Genomic DNA, 18,191 nt, shown 5'->3' with positions numbered 1-18,191 from the left:
TCTTAATACTCAGAATTAGTGATCAGTAATCCAGATGCTATCCAGTTCTAATTACTATTGAGTAGGCGGAATTGTCAAAACCCACAATGTGTTGATTTTGAGTGAGTAAAAGATTCGTCTCAAGAGCCCCAGGCTAAAGGCCCACCTGTTACAGAGGGGTGTAATAACATCTCTGAACTGTTTACTAGATCATATCTTAAATAGATTTACCCAGGTTTGAGTCCCACCCAACAGGGAGGTAGGTTGTAAGATGTCCAAACAGACTGGTTAAAAGGTGTTAAAGAGATTTCTGACCCACTGTCTAGGTGCACAATGGAAGGACTGTCACTTGGGCAAGGTACATAAAGTTAACCTAAACCCATCAAACTATGATCTGGAATTCCATTAGAGCTACACCAGCTATGCTGACATTGTTTTATCATAGAGTGAGACTACATTGCCTTGCACTGATTTACAGATGAGGAACAGACAATAAAGTGAGAACATACTCTTCTTGCACTCAGCGACACATATAGTACACAGTCTTAAAAGTTGAGAAAACATCCAAATTTTACATTTTTTACATCAATCTACTAAATTCTTCCCAGAGTGTATCTTGATTGGATTAAATTTTCAGAAATTATCAAAGCAGCAAGATAAACATTACATTGTTGCTAACTTGCAAATACAGTAGTTAAACATAAATGCTAGCCAACATTCAACGTTGAAAATTTCCTCAGATCTAGTGATGTGGGGCCTAAATGTGACACAGTGGAACAAAGTCTCCATGGGTGTACATAGCTGTGGATCCTATGTCTGGTTAAATATCTAGAGAATTTGAAAACTTCAGTCATCTTTATGAGACATCTGTCCCTATGTGTAGCTTCAAGGCTATCAGGATGGGCCACCGAAATATCACCACCAATCTAGTTAGTAGCTATTCATTCATGGGGTATGGGTTACTGGAAAAGCCGGTATTTTTTGCCCATCCTAATTGACCGAAGGGCAATTAAGGCTTAATCACATTGTTGTGGGACAGGAGTCACATATGGGCCAGATCAAGCAAGGAGCGCAGTTTGCCTACCTAAAGAACATTAGTAAACCAGATGGGTTTTTCTGACAATTGGCAATTGTTTCTTGGTCATCATTAGACTCTTAATTCCAGATTTTTATTGAATTCAATTTTCAACATCTGTCATGGTTGGGTTTGAATGCAGGTGTCCAGAACATGATCTGGATTTCTGGATTAAAGTTCTAGCAATAATTCCACCAGGTCATCCCCTCTCTAAATTACTGGTTTTGCAAAGAAGGGTAGAAACCTATCAGAGATGAATTCAGTCCCAAATGCTGGCCCAATTCTGAAGAAGGGTCTAGACCCAAAATGTCAGCTTTCCTGCTCCTCTGATGCTGCTTGGCCTGCTGTGTTTATCCAGCTCTACACCTTGTTCTACAAATTCCTGGAATGCCTGAATGCCCACTCTTTAAAAAAACACAGATGTTCTAAGCTCATCACTACTGCAAATAATAGATTCCAAATTTTAAAAAGTTCTTGCAATGGCATATTTTTGGAGAAGCTGGAGTCATTCACTTCCATGTTCTCCAAACTACTTTCTCTTTCTGTCACTCATTCTGTCTTTAATGTCCAGGATAGTCATGATTTGAAAACTACTTCTTGATTGTTTCTTGGTAATATTATGTTCTATTGGTTTCTGAATACAGTGTATGTAGACATCTTCACACTGTCAAGAATGACGTTACCTCATCAGTCAAGTTCATTTTTCTGAAAGCTTGGACTGCAGCTTGCTGAATGTTGGAAGAGACTTTCGAGTTTTTAACACATTTTATTAGAGTTTGCTTAATTTCAGGATTTGCATTCTCCATTGCCTGTCCCATGTTTCCCAGAGCCTGCAGAATGAAAACATAAATCACAATTATACTTGTATTCAATGCACTTCTAATTGTAAAATAAATTTGACTTCAAAAATTCTGTCCAGTTACCTTCAGAGTCAGGTAGATCGTGTCTTCATCTCCAGAGCAGTCACTTCCAAGTATGGACATCAAGTAATCCACAACTGCCTTTAGTTCTGGCACTACAGACTTTGTTTCCTCATAAAATCTAACAGGATAGTTAAAGGATTAACTGTTGGAGCATGAACTGAAAGGCATCTATAAGCATGTATCATGACATCAAAGTTTTTCAGTATTATTTCATAGCAGATTAAAACACTATTACTGTGAAATGCTTAGAAAAGAATGTTATAATGTAATAATGTTCTATAATTAATTTGCCGTTTTTAATACTGATTCTTTTTCAATTATTTAAATGACTTTGCAATTATCAAAGTTATATAATAACTTGTCAAGCAAAGGACTCTGGTTTTTTGGGGGTACTGAAGGATTTACGGAACAATGAGGATAGTGTAAGAAACTAGAGATGAGTCAGAAGATCGGGGGTATCTTGTTGACCAGTGGACCATTGTGAAATGGTCAAGTGGTATATATGCTTTTATTTCTGTTTTCCAAATGATCACAAATTATTGATGAATATTTTGAATAGTATAATTATATACTGCAATTATATATACTTTTTGCAACAATCAGACATTAATTCACAATATCCTCCCCATACATTGTACAGATATTAACCTAAAATTTGCAGGGTTAGCTGAAATGGAGTTAAATGAAACAAGGAAAAAGCTAAAGAAGTCTGGTGATGACTTACTAATTAGAAAGATCACAAGTTTAAAGTGTTCCTGTGTTTTGCTCAAGGAATGTGCACATGTTTACATCAAGCATTGTAACACAGCAGTTATGGACTCAACTGTCACAGCAGCTCTGAAAAAGCTGAGGTTTTGTTTAAAATAAACTGAATCAGATGGATCATGTAATTATTTATCAGCCAAATTTGTGATTGCTGTAGAATTGGATTTTGTAAATATCATATTACTTATTGGAAGACAGAAAAGTGGTGAAAAGCTAGCCCAAGCTGAAGTTTTATGCCAAAGTTCATTGAAAGCAAGGAATAAGCCAAGAAGATACAGGCAAGTGCTGAACAGTTAATTGATCAAATCAACATGGAAAACTTGACACATTGTGATGTGTGCTAATGGCCAAAACGAATCCTTTGCTGCAGACTGGATAGTGTCAAAATGTGGATGCATTGCTTCCTTGTTTGGAGAGAATATGATAAAAAGTTTGCCTCTGAGGAGCTGAGCTGAGGAGGTTGTCTGATCAATGACTTGAAGCTCAGACAGAGCAGGCTGATCACCTATTCTGGTTTGATATTAGGACACATCCACATAAACGGATTCATTTCTGAATGTAAATATTGTATGGGTATGTTTTTTTCAGTTTTTGTTTATTGTGATCTTTGCTTTAATAAAGAATACTGCATGTATGCTGATGTCAGAACAGCCTTGATTTATTGATATTCAAAGTAAGTTTGGTAGAACAGGGCAAGTGGAAATACAAAGCCTACAATTGCAAACGAACACTTCTGAAGTTTCACTTCTCATGCAAAACATTCATTTTGACCCTCACGTTATTTATTTTACAATGTCCCGAATATTGTACAACATAATCTGTCAACATATTGCTTGCATTAACAAATTAATGCAAAAAATCTAAATGTCAGCACATGAATGTGCAGACAAAGTGCATTAGGTTATGTTTGGCGAAGTGGTTATTGTTTGAGGAGAAAAACCAAAGCATTTGCTTCATATATGACAAGAGGTTTTTGTTAGTTATTGAAGACTCTACTTACTTTCTTACTGTGTGACTCAAGGCATAAAATGTACCCCGTGTTTGCCGGAACTTTGCCAGATTAAGGACTTCCTGTATCCTACTTTCAGATGGTGAAGCCATAAGTCCTATGGCATAGATAACTGTGTCTGCCACCAACTGAGGGATTGGTTCACTTTGTAGAAGTTTCAGGATTGCACCAAAACACTCTGGAGTGCCGCACTGCATAAGTGCTTGAACAGTAATAGACCTTTTAAAATAAAGTTTAAGTACAGTTACTCAGAGGATCGTTATATGCCAAAATTAACAGGTGATGGAATAATAAGATTTTACTATTAAATTCTAAACTAGGTAGCACTTTTAACATCCATGTCAGGTTATCACTGCTCACCATTATTACAGTTTTCATTAAATAATCATTTCTGACATCTGCAGTTAAACAAAATATTCTAGAAGCTATGACCCAAGACACTTGGCTTTTCTACAAGGTACAGTTTTGCAACTATCCCCAGTAATGGACTGTGCTAATGTTACCAAATAGTTGTTAGGACACACTATTCTATATTTCTTTTATGGACAGGATTGTAGAACATGTAGCAAATTACAGTGATTACCTGGGCATTTCCATTTTGAAGAATTTAGGTAAAGCAGTCTCAAGTGCATCTTTCTCCATTCTCCTCAATTCCACAACAAATGCTTGGAACAGACTGGCTCTTTGTTCGTTCTGACCACTCTCTGACAGACTGACCAGATTCTGTAATGCTGACAGTGCAAAATCTGCATTCTTTACCCTGCTCTCCATGTGCTCCAAAGTCAGTTCTTTTCTGATTGTTGACTCATCTACAAAAGATTAATTAAAATTAGTACTTTAGTGTCTATCCTGAAATAAATACTTACGAGGAATAATGCTGCAGTTCAAAATGATTTGTACTTTATATTCATAACAATATAGGAAAAGAATAGCATACTTTTGTTATTTAGGGTGAATTGAACTGAAACTGGACTTTGGGATGTGTGTAATGGGGCAATGAGAAGTCCACCAAATGTCACAAATTTCAGAACCAAACTTAAAATGAGCATCTTGGAACAATTGTAACAGGACTTGGCAGTTTAAGGTCACCTGGTAATTCAGTAAGATCATGGCTGATTTTCTACCTTAGCCTGGACTGCCCATAACATCCCCATATCCCTTAATGCCCAAAATATCAAAAAAAAATCTATCAAGTTCTGCCATGAGGATTCACCAAATGACTGAGCACCCACAATCTGTGGTAGAGAATTTTGCCGATTCACAATCATTTGGATGAAGAAAGTTGTCCTCATATCAACTGTAAATAACCTGCCCTTATTCTCAGATTGTGATACTTCGTTTTCGACTTTCCACCAGAGGAAATACCTCCTCAGAATTACATTTGTTTTGATTAAATTACACCCATTCTTCTAATTTCTGGATATCAAGGCCTTGTTGATTCAATGCTGCCTCAAAGGCCCAACTTCTCATTCCAGAAATCTGTTTGGTGATCCTTTGCTGCATTTCCTCTAAGGCAAGTGGCAGGTCATGACCCCAGGTTTTGGTATTGCACTCGGCAAAGCAGCATTGGCTGCTGTTAGCTTATACTGATTTTTCACAGGCCCTTTAAACCTTTGTGTTTTGTTTTATTGGTAGCTGCAACCTAATGGACTGCCTCGAGAATCATAACAACCTTTGTGACTCCTGCTCACAGACACAGGGAATAGTATCTATTTCGCTGATTGTACCATCTTATATCATTGCTGTACACTTCCCACACTTCCCGTACCATGGTGTCATATCAATTGGCTCACCCACCCTTCAGACTTTAACCTCACCCATGCTGACAGTGTGAACATTGAAATTGTTGTGTCAGGGCAAAGGTTGAAATGCTTCCACAATCCAAGGTGACTCACAGTCACACCTTCCTGTCCATGGCCAATAACCAGGTTGGTACCATTACCAGTAATAAAAAAGAAAGAATGGTTGAAGATACTCAGCGGTCTGGCCATATCTGTGAAGACAGACACTAAGCTAACATTTCAAATCCGTTTATTTCAGATTTCCAACATCTGCGGTAGTTTGATTTTATTTGGAGAAATTACCAAACCCGAGTGTGTGTCTGCTTCCTGGGTCAAACTGCCCATGACACACCATTCCTTGATAATACGCAATGTTTGCCCCTCAAACACCTGGACTCCACCTTACAAATTTTGAGTGGACATTGCTCAAGATACCAATTACACAAATAGTTACCCAAGATCATAACACTCTCCTCAGACCTCTATTATGCTTCAGTTACGCACCATACCTCCTCTATCACCTCCCAGTAACCTTGCTTTATTTATTGCATTAATTGAAGTTTATGTAAAAACAAATCAATTTACTTTTTTTTAACTTTGTATTCCTTGTTACCCAGCTCAACACTTCAGACATTGGAAACAAGAGGAGATCGGCTCTCGGGAGCTTTCAATTGCATACTGCAACTTATCCGAAGGAAATGTTGAAGTGGCACCTTGACCATTTTATGAGTAAGTAAAAGGGAAATCGAGGCCAGCAGATGACAGATTTTTTTAGTGGGTTTGGGGAAACACTCCCACATGGTCTGAACACATGAAGGAAAATTTATGACCTCTCCTTTTCTTTGGTTCCTGGTTTTGCTAGTGATGCGGTAAATCTGACAACACTGAATAGTTGACCACAGTATAGACTCCGGCAAGCGAAATTGTAGTGTGGAAGGTTGGATGGTATGCATTATAACTGCAATAAAAACATTTCTATTGCACCCACCATCAATTACTTTTGAGTTGTAGTTACTGTTACAGAACACAAACCCCCTAGCACAAAGTGATAATAACCAGATAATCTCTGCTTCTGATGCTGATTGAGAGAAGTGGTCAGCACAATAGGGAAATATTGCTGCTCTTTATCGAAATAACACCTCGATTTCTTTTTGATATCCAACTAAACAGGCAGACAGGACATCCATTTAATGGATCCTTCAAACGACAGTGCAGCATTTCAACTATGCTGGATCATAATCTTGATGTTTATGTTCCATCTCAGGCACATTATTTGTATTTTAAACTGTATGATTCAGACTGTGGGATATTGATCAAATATTTCCCACTTAGCACCATTAGCAAAAATTAAAATGATACTCAGCCAGAATCCCAAAGTTAGTAGCACCCAATTTTCAAGGACATTAACAATTTCAGGTGAGAATTCTACTCTACCTCATTTCTCCCACACCCCTCCCCCCATCCAATCCTCCATTCCGCTCCTCACCCACTCTCATTTCCCTCCCATAACTACTTTCCACCACGACATCATGTCCAACCCTCACCCATCACGTTATCGCCCTTCTCCCTCCCTCCTTCAGCCTCCTCGAGAATACCCCCCCAGCATACCCCAACACCTGAACCTTGCCACATATTCACTCCCTGAATGCTCTGAGGCTGAAGGATCTGTCCTCAGTAAAGGGCTCAAGTTCATGCCCCTCTGCGCGCCCCCCCACCACCTCAACTAGTTCCATGCCCGTCACAACATGGTGCTTTTCTTCCACCACCTGCCTCCTGCGTCAATAGAGACTCCCAGCCACCCTCTGCAGACCCCCTTCTCCTGCCTCCTCATCTTGGACAACCCTTGCCAGCCTCTTGCCCACCCTGGACCTCTTCATTGCTAACTGATCCAGTCCTGAAGAAGGGTAATACCCTAAACGTTGATTGCTCCTTTCCTCCAGATGCTGCCTGGCCTGCTGTGTTCTTCCAGCCTCCTGTTTGTCTACCTTGGATTCTACTGATTGGGGACTGTTTTTTTCTGGTGAGCAGGGTACACCAGTGACTTTTGGGTTTAGGTCTCATTTGTATCTTACTCTACATAGGCAAAGATACTGTAATTTGTCATTTCCGATCTAGCCAATGTTGGCTGGTTTAGACATCATATTGGCCAGTAGTTATATCCAGAAGGGGGCTTGGCGAGATGGATATGGAATGGGTTAACAGCCTAAGTTCACTTGTTCTTTTTTCACAAGAACAGGAATAAGACATTTAGCCCCTCGAGCCTGTTCTGCCATTCAATAAGATCATGGTTGAGCTGTGGTCTAACTCCATTTGCCTGCCTTGGAACCATATTTCTTGTTACCCTTGCTTGTTAAAAAAAAGTCTCTCAGCATTAAATTTAACAATTTAGTTTGCATTATTCACCATTTAATGATGAGAATTCCGAACCTTTACTCTTTGAGTCTTTGCATGTAGAATTTCTTTTTAACACCTCTTCTGAATAACCAGGCCTTAATTCTCAGACGATGTCCCTGTTCTAGTATCTTCTGCCAGTGGAAATAGTTTACCTTTATCAACCCAGTCTATCTCCATTAATACTCTGAACAGCTCTATTAGATCAGCCCATAACCTTCTAAATTTTAGAGTATAAAGGACCTAATTTGTCTACTCTCTCCTCACAACGTAACTCCTGAAGCCCAGGTATCATTCTTGTAAACCATATGATGAACTCTCTCCAAGGCCAATCTATCCTTCCTAAAGGGTGATGTCCAGACTTGCTCAGAGTACTCTAAGTAAGGTCTAACTAGGGTTTTGTATAACTGAAGCTTAACATCTGCTTCACAATTGCAGCCCTTTAGTTAGGAAGGTCAGCATTCCATTGGCCTTCTTGACTATTTTCTGTGTCTGTCTGTGGCACTTTAAAGAGCTAAGAACCTGAACCCCCAAATATCATTGGACATCGACTGGATTTAACTTTGTGTCTTGTGAAAAATTATCATATCTATCCTTTGTTGGTCACATGCTTGCTTATATTAAAATGCATCTGCCACAGCTTTGCCCATTCACCTAATCTATCTTGTTGTAATTTTAATTTCCCCATCCAGCATATTCTTGAGCTAAAAATGGCGTTGTATCCTTCCGCATTCATTTTTGAAAGTGGTAATGAAATTGCCATTGACTGCCTGAAGTGCTGACCACTAAAACTAAGGCTCAACCGAAAATTATAACAAGCATGATTGCGGAAACATATCACATTTTCTTGTGATTTTCACCCTGAAACTGAGGTGAAAGACAAATGAAAATTGCTCTCATCTAATCTTACCATCAATGATACAGCCTACAATCTATTAAAAATCCTACTTTCGTATGAAACTTATCAACCATGAATGGTGGAACAGATTCTCCCCTCCCTCTACCGCATCCCAAAACCAGCCCAGTTTGTCCCTACCTCCCTAAACTGTCCTTCCTCCCATCTATGCCTTCCTCCCAACACAAGCCCTACCCCCATCTCCTACCTACTAACCTCATCCCACCCCCTTGAACTGTACGTCCTCCCTGGACGGACCTATCTATCTTCCTTCTTACCCACCTACACTCACCTTTACTGGCTCCATCCCCGCTTCTTTGACCTGTCTGTCACCTCTCCAACTATCTTCTCCTCTATCCATCGTCTAACTGCCTCCCCCTCTCTCCCTATTTATTTCAGAACCCCCTTCCCCTCCTCCATTTCTGAAGAAGGGTCTAGGCCCAAAATGTCAGCCTTTCTGCTCCTCTGATGCTGCTTGGCCTGCTATGTTCATCCAGCTCTACACCTTGTTATCTCGATTCTGGCCTTTGGGTCTTATATCCTGAATCATATATTTGAATATTGAGTACTATGCCGCATGATATTCTATTCATTAAAATTATGGAGCGAACACATCAAAGTTTCCAATGTTCATCTCCACTGGACTGAGATGGCAGACAAAGAAATCTACACCTCCTGTTCCTTTCATTACATAAAAAAGATAGGTTCATGCATATTCCAAATATGCTAATCTTGCAATCACGCAGTATTTTCTAGACTTTTTAAAGAATAAAGCTAGAGGTCTTTCTTTTCTCATCACCACTAGAACGGAATTCAAAGTGTAAACCAAGAGAAAAAAATACTGTAAACAAAAGCGAGTAAACAGGTAAATCTTACCATCAGTAAAGTGTCTGTTATTAGATGCATTGACTACTTTTAGTTGAAGTGTTTGCTTTACATGTGATGCAGCTCCATACTGACTTCTAATGAAAGAAAAATACATCTTTAATCAGACGTGCGTCAAGCACTTTTCAAGTGTTCTATTGATAAAAGGCAGTTTAAGGCTTCTGTTGTTACAAAGTGTCTTAGGTGTAAAAACTCAATCCAAAAAGTAAACAAAAAAGTTAATACGTCCTTGGGTAAGAGGTAGAAGATCACCTCCTTATTTTGACTTTAATTTCTAAAAATGTTTTATATTGCTCAGTGGACCTTCTGAAAGGAAGGTTGAAACAAAAAGTGCTAGAAATCACAGCAGGACAGGCAGCATCTGCAGGGAGAGAGCAAGCGAACATTATGAGTCTAGATGACTCATCATCAGAGCTGTTTATATTTTTACATATAGGCTGGTGACTCTCTGCCAATACCAAAATGAAAATGGCACTCTGTTATTCATATGTGAAATGCCATTCACTTTTACAGAAAAGTACTGTTATAATTTGTTTCCAGACCCAGATATTATAAGTTGAAGCAATAACTGTGATAGAAATTGGTCTTAATTTCAGGCATTGAAAAGAAAAGGGATAGACTTTTCTGTGCAACAATTTCCACTTGGAAGGAGTAACATGCCAATCAAACTCACCACCTCTCCCATTCATCACAAATGCTCTACTTTTGCCATAACTGGTGCAAAGTATTAAATAATTAATTGTCACAGCTACTGGAAATACTCTAAAGCTTACTGTTGACATCTGACTTCTTTTCACAGTGGAAGCATTAAACCAATTGGATTGCTGAAAAACTAGTCTTTACTGAAACAAATCAACAGTTTGGCAATGAATCAACACGTACACAAAAAAAAGTACGGTATGGATTAATGCAGAGGATTCATATCAGGAGCAATGATAAGCCAGAAATAAACCACAAAACATTATAACAATGCAATGGTTTATTCTTTCTTAAATTGCTATCAGTAAATGTGTAGATCTGTGAAGAAAAGCTATTGGAATTTTAGTAAAACAACTTACTTCTGCGAGAAAGGCAACAAGATATGTTTTTCATTGCAGGTGGCTTCTATTATATGCTTCTTCCCATCAAGGGAATAGCTGCAAGATTGACTACTGTCCAGCAAGGATGCGGCAGGTACATGCTGAATGCAAAACGATAAAGAAAGGAATTAGCGTATAATCAAAGTTAAATTTCTTCCATTTGCAACAAAAACAGGAACTGACGTATAATCAAAGTTAAATTTCTTCCATTTGCAACAAAAACAGGAACTGACATATAATCAAAGTTAATTTTTTTTCCATTTGCAACAAAAGGAGGAACTGACATAGAATCAAAGTTAAATTTCTTACATTTGCAAAAAGAAGACACAGTATTGTTCATCTTGTAAATACTTTTGTTTTCTTACCATTCCTGTAATCAGTGCCAAAGGACTCCTGTGGTCTGTAATAGGTGTAAATCTATTACAAGCGGTTAGATCCCTTCCAACTGTAATATGAGTAGCAACACCGTCTACTCTGCTGTCCACTATGATTTCACTTGTGCAATTTCCATAAACAGAAGCCTGATGTACAAAAAAATTTAAGAAGTACAGTTTAAAAAAAATGCATATTTACTTTATAAATTACATTAAAACAAAAGAAAATGCAAAACCCAAGCACTCCCAAATAACAATGAAGTCAGTCATGAACTAACCATTATTTTTCTCTGTTTCTTTGCTTCCCCGTTTTACAGACAGTTAGCAAAACTAATTAGAGCTTTTGACTGAAAGCTTTCTTTTTAGTAGTTTGATGAGAGTGTTTTGGAATAGTCCAATCTGTTAATTCCCAACTTGTATAGTTAGATTCAAAGGAGTTTAACAAAACTCATTCAATTTTCTACATTTTCAATGACTCACTTCATCAAAAGATACTTGTTTTCTTAGATTTAAATGACAAAATTGGCCAGTTTCAGTCCCAGGCCGAACACTTTACACCAAGTTGTAGAAGCATTGCACTTAGCCAAGTAATTTCATCGCAGAACCTGCTGTAGGAAGGACTTCTAAAAGCTAAGCCTCTATTTGGAAATTGCATTAAATCCATTTCAACTGTGAAAATTAAATAGAAAAAAAAAACTTACTGTGTCAAATGTCTGTACATCTTCATTAGACTCCACGGGCACCAGAAGAGTAGAAATGATTCCTCTCTTGATGTTGAGAATGTTGGTTGGTTCATTTTTATTTGGGTACAGATTGACACCCATATGTCCATTTACTGTTGTGAATTTCAGCTCATACCTATGGAGAAAAATACGTGACAGAGCTTACAAGCAAATCACTTGACCCATAATGATGTTAACGCTAGCTCATTAAATGTGAGCTGTTTAACTTTATTTTCATTTCTATTTCATCATCATTTACCATATGTCAAAATTATTATTATAGTATAAGGTAGGGGGTGGAGGTTAGATAGATCTTAGGTTTAGGGTAAAAGTTCGGCACAACACCATTGGCCGAAGAGCCTGTACTGTGCTGTACTGTTCTATGTTCCATGTTCCACTATTACTCATGAGGAGGATTATTTGAACCATTTATGGCTCTATCTATCCAGAAAAATTATTTCAGCATATAATTGTATCTTAGGCTATTCCAGAATTATGAACTTCCTTCAGGGAAGTCTAGGTACAAATGGCTTAGAAGCCACACCTTACTGTGACCATCTAATGTGAAAAATGTGCAGATTTAGCATTGACGTGGAGGACTAATATGCTAAAATGCATATAGATATAAGTATCAAAGAATGCTAAAAAAAGGCACCTGAAAATTGGGTTGGACAACTACAAAACCAGGCATTAGATTCTTACATATAGGATTGAGAGTTTAATACCTATTTAGACTTCTGCTTTGAAATTGGATATTACAAAGTTGAATAGGAGCCAGGCATATACTGCTCTTGATCTGCTGCAGTTTTTCAGCAGGTATGAACCCCCACATATTGACAGATTATGATGAATTTATGATATAACGCCTTCTATCAATACAGTCGTGTTCATCAAGTTATTTTGTAAGTTAAGTGGCAGCCATAAGTTACAAACAGTAATACACAAAGACAATCTGCCAGTTGTATAAACGCAGGGGCACCTAAATCTTATTTGCCCGTTGTTTTCATTCTACAGTAAGTAATTTATTCTAAACAGTGAAAGCCTCAGTAAAATCATGAGCAGAGGGACGTTTTATGAATGAAGTATACAGTTGCCTATATCACAAGTAATCATTTATTTCACTCTATTTTACAAATTGTGTGAATAGCCTTCTCTTGTGTGAGTGTCTAGCACAATTTAAGGGGGTATATTGTGAAATTGTCCCAACCTCAACCTTACACAAGCCCCAGTCCCAGAATGCTGTTTACACCACTTTACCGGGGCTTGATGTACTGTTTTAACATGATAGCAGATGACAGGAAGAGGCCCACCAAAATTTACATTTTAAGATTCATACATATCAATGTTCCTTACTTGGACATAGCTTGTTGAAACTCTTCAGTGTCCTTAGAAAGCCGAAAGATGGGTTTGCCATCAGCACTGATGCTCTGCACTTCCTTCAGGGTGCATGCATTTGTCCGCATGGAGTAGGCACAGTACTGAGGAACTTCAAGTTCTACCTGTGGAAAGCCAGCCAAGTTAAACACATTCGTTGTAACTTGCTTTTCAATTGCAGTTTAATTTCCTAATCCAATGCGCAAACTAGGGGCTCATATCATACGCTAAAAATGATTGACTTTAAATATTTTTCATAAGTATTTGAATTACTTTTTCTATTATTTTATCGAGTGCGGTCTGGGAGTGAGGAAATAATAGGCGGTATAATCCTAAAACATGTAAATAAACACACATGAGAAAGGTATTAAATTAACTTCAAGATTCAAACATATTATGTTTTTGGGAGATTCTGAACCTTGACAGAGACAGAATAAGCAACTAAGTTAGCTGAGAAGTTATGAAATATAATGTAAAAGCTTGTTAACTAATTTATGTTGAAATATTTTTCAAGAATAATTACATCGAGGCAGAAGAATAGTAACTCTTATGTAACTTTTCAAGAAACATCTTTTACAAACTTTTTCACTTCTTGGGTGATAATCAGGAACTTGTGAAATACATTACTTTAAATCCATTTGACAAATAAATGATAACAAAGTGTGGAGTCGGATGAACACAGCCAGCCAAGCAGATTCTTAGGAGCACAAAAGCTGATGTTTTCGGGCCTTGGCCCTTTCTGGTCTAGGCCCGAAATGTCAGCTTTTGTGCTCCTAAGATGCTGCTTGGTCTGCTGTTTTCATCCAGCTCCACACTTTGTTATCTTGGATTCTCCGGCATCTGCAGTTCCCACTACCTGTGACAAATAAATGATACTGTTTCCCTATAAGGTGAGGCATATCGCTGCACTAGATATATGTAAACAAATTAAAATCATTCAAAGCACCTCAAATTAAATTGGAGATACATATACTGTGCTAATTGATCCTGGTAATCCTTACAGCCTGCTGGTCATTTGAAAGGGAGTACAGAGATTTGGGAACTCTTCAGGCATCTCTTGGGGAAAATCTAGATTTAAGTGCTGAGTTCCTGTATTTTGACAGCAGCTTTTAACTTACTGTGCAAGATATCCTGACACCAGATCGTGAGTTTTCAGTCCCAACTATTCCATTGGAGGTTTCAGCTTCATAGTTGTAAAAATATTGCTTAAGGTTTTTGAAGCGGGTTTTCTGCCCTATTATTGGGTAAAATAAATACATGTTGTAATTATTAAGTCAGATGATTTGATTAGTATAAATCATGCTGCGAGTGAATATCTTTTGAGGCAGCACAGTGGCTCAGTGGTTAGCACTGCTGCCTCACAGTGTCAGGGTTTGATTCCAGCCTCGGGGAAATGTTCGCAAGGAGCTTGCATGTTTTCCCCATGTTTGTGTGGGTTTCCTCTGGGTGTTCCATCTTCCTCCCACAGCCCAACAATGTGTGGGCTAGTTGGATTGGCCATGCTAAATTGTCCATAGTGTCTAATGGTATGCAGTCTAGGTAAATTAAATAAATTGCAGTGTTATAGAGTTGACCTTGCTTTTGTACAACTCCTGTGCAGCTGTAACCTTGTGTGCCTCACTCCGTCTAAATAGCCAATGATCTGTATGCCCTCGTTTTCTATGATCTGCCTGTACTGCTCACAAACAAAGCTTTTCATTGTACTTAGGTACATGTGACTACAGTAAATAAATAAATCAAATAAAATATGGAAATAGGGTAGGGGCTTGTGTGAGATGCTCTTCAGATGGCGGGTGCAGGGTCAATGGGCCAAATGGCCTCTTTCTGCACTGGAGGGATTCTATAATTAAGGGATCACGGGTTACAGGGAGAAGGCATAGGGATTAGAAACACATCAGCCATGATCGAATGGTGGAGCAGACGCGATGGGCTAAATGGTCTGAGTCTGTTCTTGTATCTTATGGTCCTAAGGTTTGTATTACGATGTTGTTCATCAAGCAAATCCAGATACTATTTGACAAACTGCAATGTCTTGTCAGGCTATCCTTGTAGGGTGCATGATTCTGGTGACCCAACAGATGGCAGTGTTCCACCAAACGAGTTGCAGTGCGTTCTTTCAGCAAATACAGCAGGGAAATGCCAAATTGCACAACCAAAATTCTTGACAGAATGCATTCGTCAAATGCATCTTCACAGGAGGTAGCCACCAGGCGGTTAGGGAGGCTGTGTCTCTCCATTTTTGTGTGTGTGTGCGCTGTGGGAATGCGCTCCAAAGTCGCTGGTTCCAAATTGCAGAACTGCTGCCACAACTCTCTGTGCCTCAAAATGACTCTTTTTCAGAAAATAATTTTGGTTTCCTGTTGGTTCGCAGAAGGTGCTCTCAGACACTTAACAATTGAGACCAGTACAGTTCCCATTATCACAGTCAATACAATGCTACTTACTCAAACAAAATCTTCTGTCGTCAGGTTTTCCTTCTGAAAAGTGAAGAAATATTTGTAGATGGATATTTATAAATTTATGTAAATGTAAATATATTATAGATTTATAGATGTAGTATTCCAAACACTACCAAAAAAGTGCACCTTTACTTCAAAATTCTCGACTGCAATTCTTAATGTAAACTTTTTCAACGAATTGCAATTCCATGTCTCTGTTACTTCATTAATTAAATCGCGTTGACCAAGTAACATAAAGCTACTGCAGCTTCTGTCATACGCCAATCCAAAAATCAGGCAAATGCTTATGAAGTTCAGGGGGAGAAATTAAGACAGGGTCGTTTCCATCATGTTTCGACCATTTTGGGAGTTAAAAAAGTTGGGTAGAATTGAATATCGCTTTCAAAATCAAGTATGTTTAATTTAACACGTAAACCTCTGGACTGTAAGTAACGTTCTTGTATTCATTTAAAACGGGTTACTTTCGTTCAATTAATTTGGAAACTCACTTTAAGTCATTATATTCGAAAGATGATGGTATGGTATATAAATCATTAATGTAGGTTACAATTTAAATGAAAGATGAATTCATAATGGCGAACATAACGCGACGTGTAAAACATGGTATTGAATACGTTGCATTTTGCATCACATTTAATGGCTCATAATAAAACTTAATGAAAACTTACGTGCTAAGATCACACTCCCGAACAGCAGCAGAAAACAGAGCTTCATGATGAAGCTCATGTTGAGCTGATGGACAATCTCCTGCTGAAATGACTGTTTCTGGCGCGGTATTTATATAGTCACTGCAGCTGAGCCAATCTATTCATGAAGCTCACTGCAGTTGCAAAAGGTGTCAGGGTCCAAAGGTTACACTTGGGTTTTTTTTGAAGCAGTTGGGACAAAGGGAGCTGAACGTTCTTTCATAATAACTTTAGAATTTCTTTTCCGTCTTTGCTTAACCTTTTCTGTCGAAGAGTACTTAAAACAGAACCTCGGGAAGAACTCAGCACAACTGCTTACTTGTTGAAGCTAGACAGACAATGTGACAGAGATCCACTTAAACTGAAATTGGTTCGAACTGGATTCACACAGACGGACAAAGGTGGCATCGTTTCACCTAAGGACGAAATGCAAGCGGTTCAGCGAGATAATTTTCACGTCAAATATAATAGGGTCTGTGAACATATTCTAATGAATATGGGGTGGAGTTTGCGGTGGAATTGGGTGGAGCTACCTGTTTTTAGGGCAAACTTGATCATTTTAGCAGCAAATTTGACTTGTGATCACTCGACAAAATTATTTAAAACTGTGTTATTTCTGCACAACTAAAAGGGGGAAAAGAGATTAAACCTTCACATCTGTCTTAAACCATTATGTAGGGAAAGGAGCATCCAATTTATATGCAACAATCCACATTGCAATCATAACCACATCATCTGTTTATGTTTCTTATGGTGATTGAAGATAATCACTGGCCAGGACACCAGAGATAGATGTTTCTTCACAATAGTGCCATGGGATGTCAGGGGTCCACTTGAGGAGCAGAAAAGTGATGGAACCGTAGAATTGTACAGCATGAAAACAGGCCCTTCAGTCCAATTTGTCCATGCCAACCAGATATCTTAAATTAATCTTGTCCCATTTGCCAGCATTTGGCCCATAACCTTCTAAACCCTTCTTATTCATATACCCGTCCAGATGCCTTTTAAATGTTGAAATTATACCTACCTCAGCCATTTCTTCTGGTAGCTCATTCCATACATGCATCATTCTCTGCATGAAAAAGTTGCCCCTTAGGTCCCTTCTGTATCTTTCCCCTCTCACCTTCAACCTATGCTGTCTAGTTTTAGACTCCCCTATCCTGGGAATAAAGACCTTGGTTATTCACCATACCCATGCATTCCTGATTTTATAAATCTCTATAACGTCACCCCTCAACCTCCGATGCTCCCAGTTTATTTAGCCACTGCCTATACACCCTCAGCAGCATCTTTGTAAATCTTTTCTGCACCCTTTCAAGTTTAACAACATCTTTCCTACAGCAGGGAGACAAGAATTGAATGTAGTTTATCATGGTTCAGCTGAAAGAGAGCATGCCTAACAGAGCTACACTTCCATTGTGAGGCAGAAATGATACTTGTGCTGAAGTGCAGGAGCGAAATTTGCACCTAATACCTTCTGAATTAGTGATGACAGTGCTACCAACTGAGCTAGAGCTGATACTTATAACTATATAACTGGAAAATGTCAGAGAACAACATAATTATTATACAATAACATAGCTTGTTTATAGTATGAAGTGGGATGTGTTACACACATATTTGTATAGTGGTGATGTTACAGTCTTCCTCCAATGCTTCACCTCTGGTATCTAGCACTGCCCTTTCCTGGTTCCATTCCAAAATAAGAATTACTTGCAACAGCTTTACTTCCCATTCCCTCAGTTTAGCTCTGCAATCTGCCAAGAATCCCAAGTTTCCTCTCCCATTCTTCTT

The 18,191-nt window shown here is 38.5% G+C and overlaps 1 protein-coding gene across 1 annotated transcript in view; it reads right to left on the bottom strand.

The window, feature by feature from the left end:
* Positions 1-16,479, bottom strand: part of apoba (apolipoprotein Ba) — a 55,847-nt gene extending 39,368 nt beyond the window's left edge. The window contains exons 1-12 of the mRNA XM_048531570.2: positions 16,380-16,479; positions 15,697-15,729; positions 14,371-14,486; positions 13,232-13,377; positions 11,858-12,014; positions 11,148-11,303; positions 10,762-10,883; positions 9,695-9,780; positions 4,335-4,560; positions 3,743-3,970; positions 1,978-2,095; positions 1,738-1,884 (exon numbers count right to left, since the gene is read on the bottom strand). Coding sequence (XP_048387527.2) covers positions 1,738-1,884; positions 1,978-2,095; positions 3,743-3,970; positions 4,335-4,560; positions 9,695-9,780; positions 10,762-10,883; positions 11,148-11,303; positions 11,858-12,014; positions 13,232-13,377; positions 14,371-14,486; positions 15,697-15,729; positions 16,380-16,437 — 1,593 coding nt within the window. The 5' untranslated portion in view covers positions 16,438-16,479. The remainder of the gene's footprint in view (positions 1-1,737; positions 1,885-1,977; positions 2,096-3,742; positions 3,971-4,334; positions 4,561-9,694; positions 9,781-10,761; positions 10,884-11,147; positions 11,304-11,857; positions 12,015-13,231; positions 13,378-14,370; positions 14,487-15,696; positions 15,730-16,379) is intronic.
* Between the last annotated feature and the right edge of the window lie 1,712 nt (positions 16,480-18,191).

This window comes from Stegostoma tigrinum, chromosome 4 (assembly GCF_030684315.1).
Source record: "Stegostoma tigrinum isolate sSteTig4 chromosome 4, sSteTig4.hap1, whole genome shotgun sequence".
NCBI classification, from domain to species: Eukaryota; Metazoa; Chordata; class Chondrichthyes; order Orectolobiformes; family Stegostomatidae; genus Stegostoma; species Stegostoma tigrinum.
The sequence above is the reverse complement of the archived record's forward strand: the minus strand, read 5'-3'. Positions and strand labels throughout refer to the sequence as shown.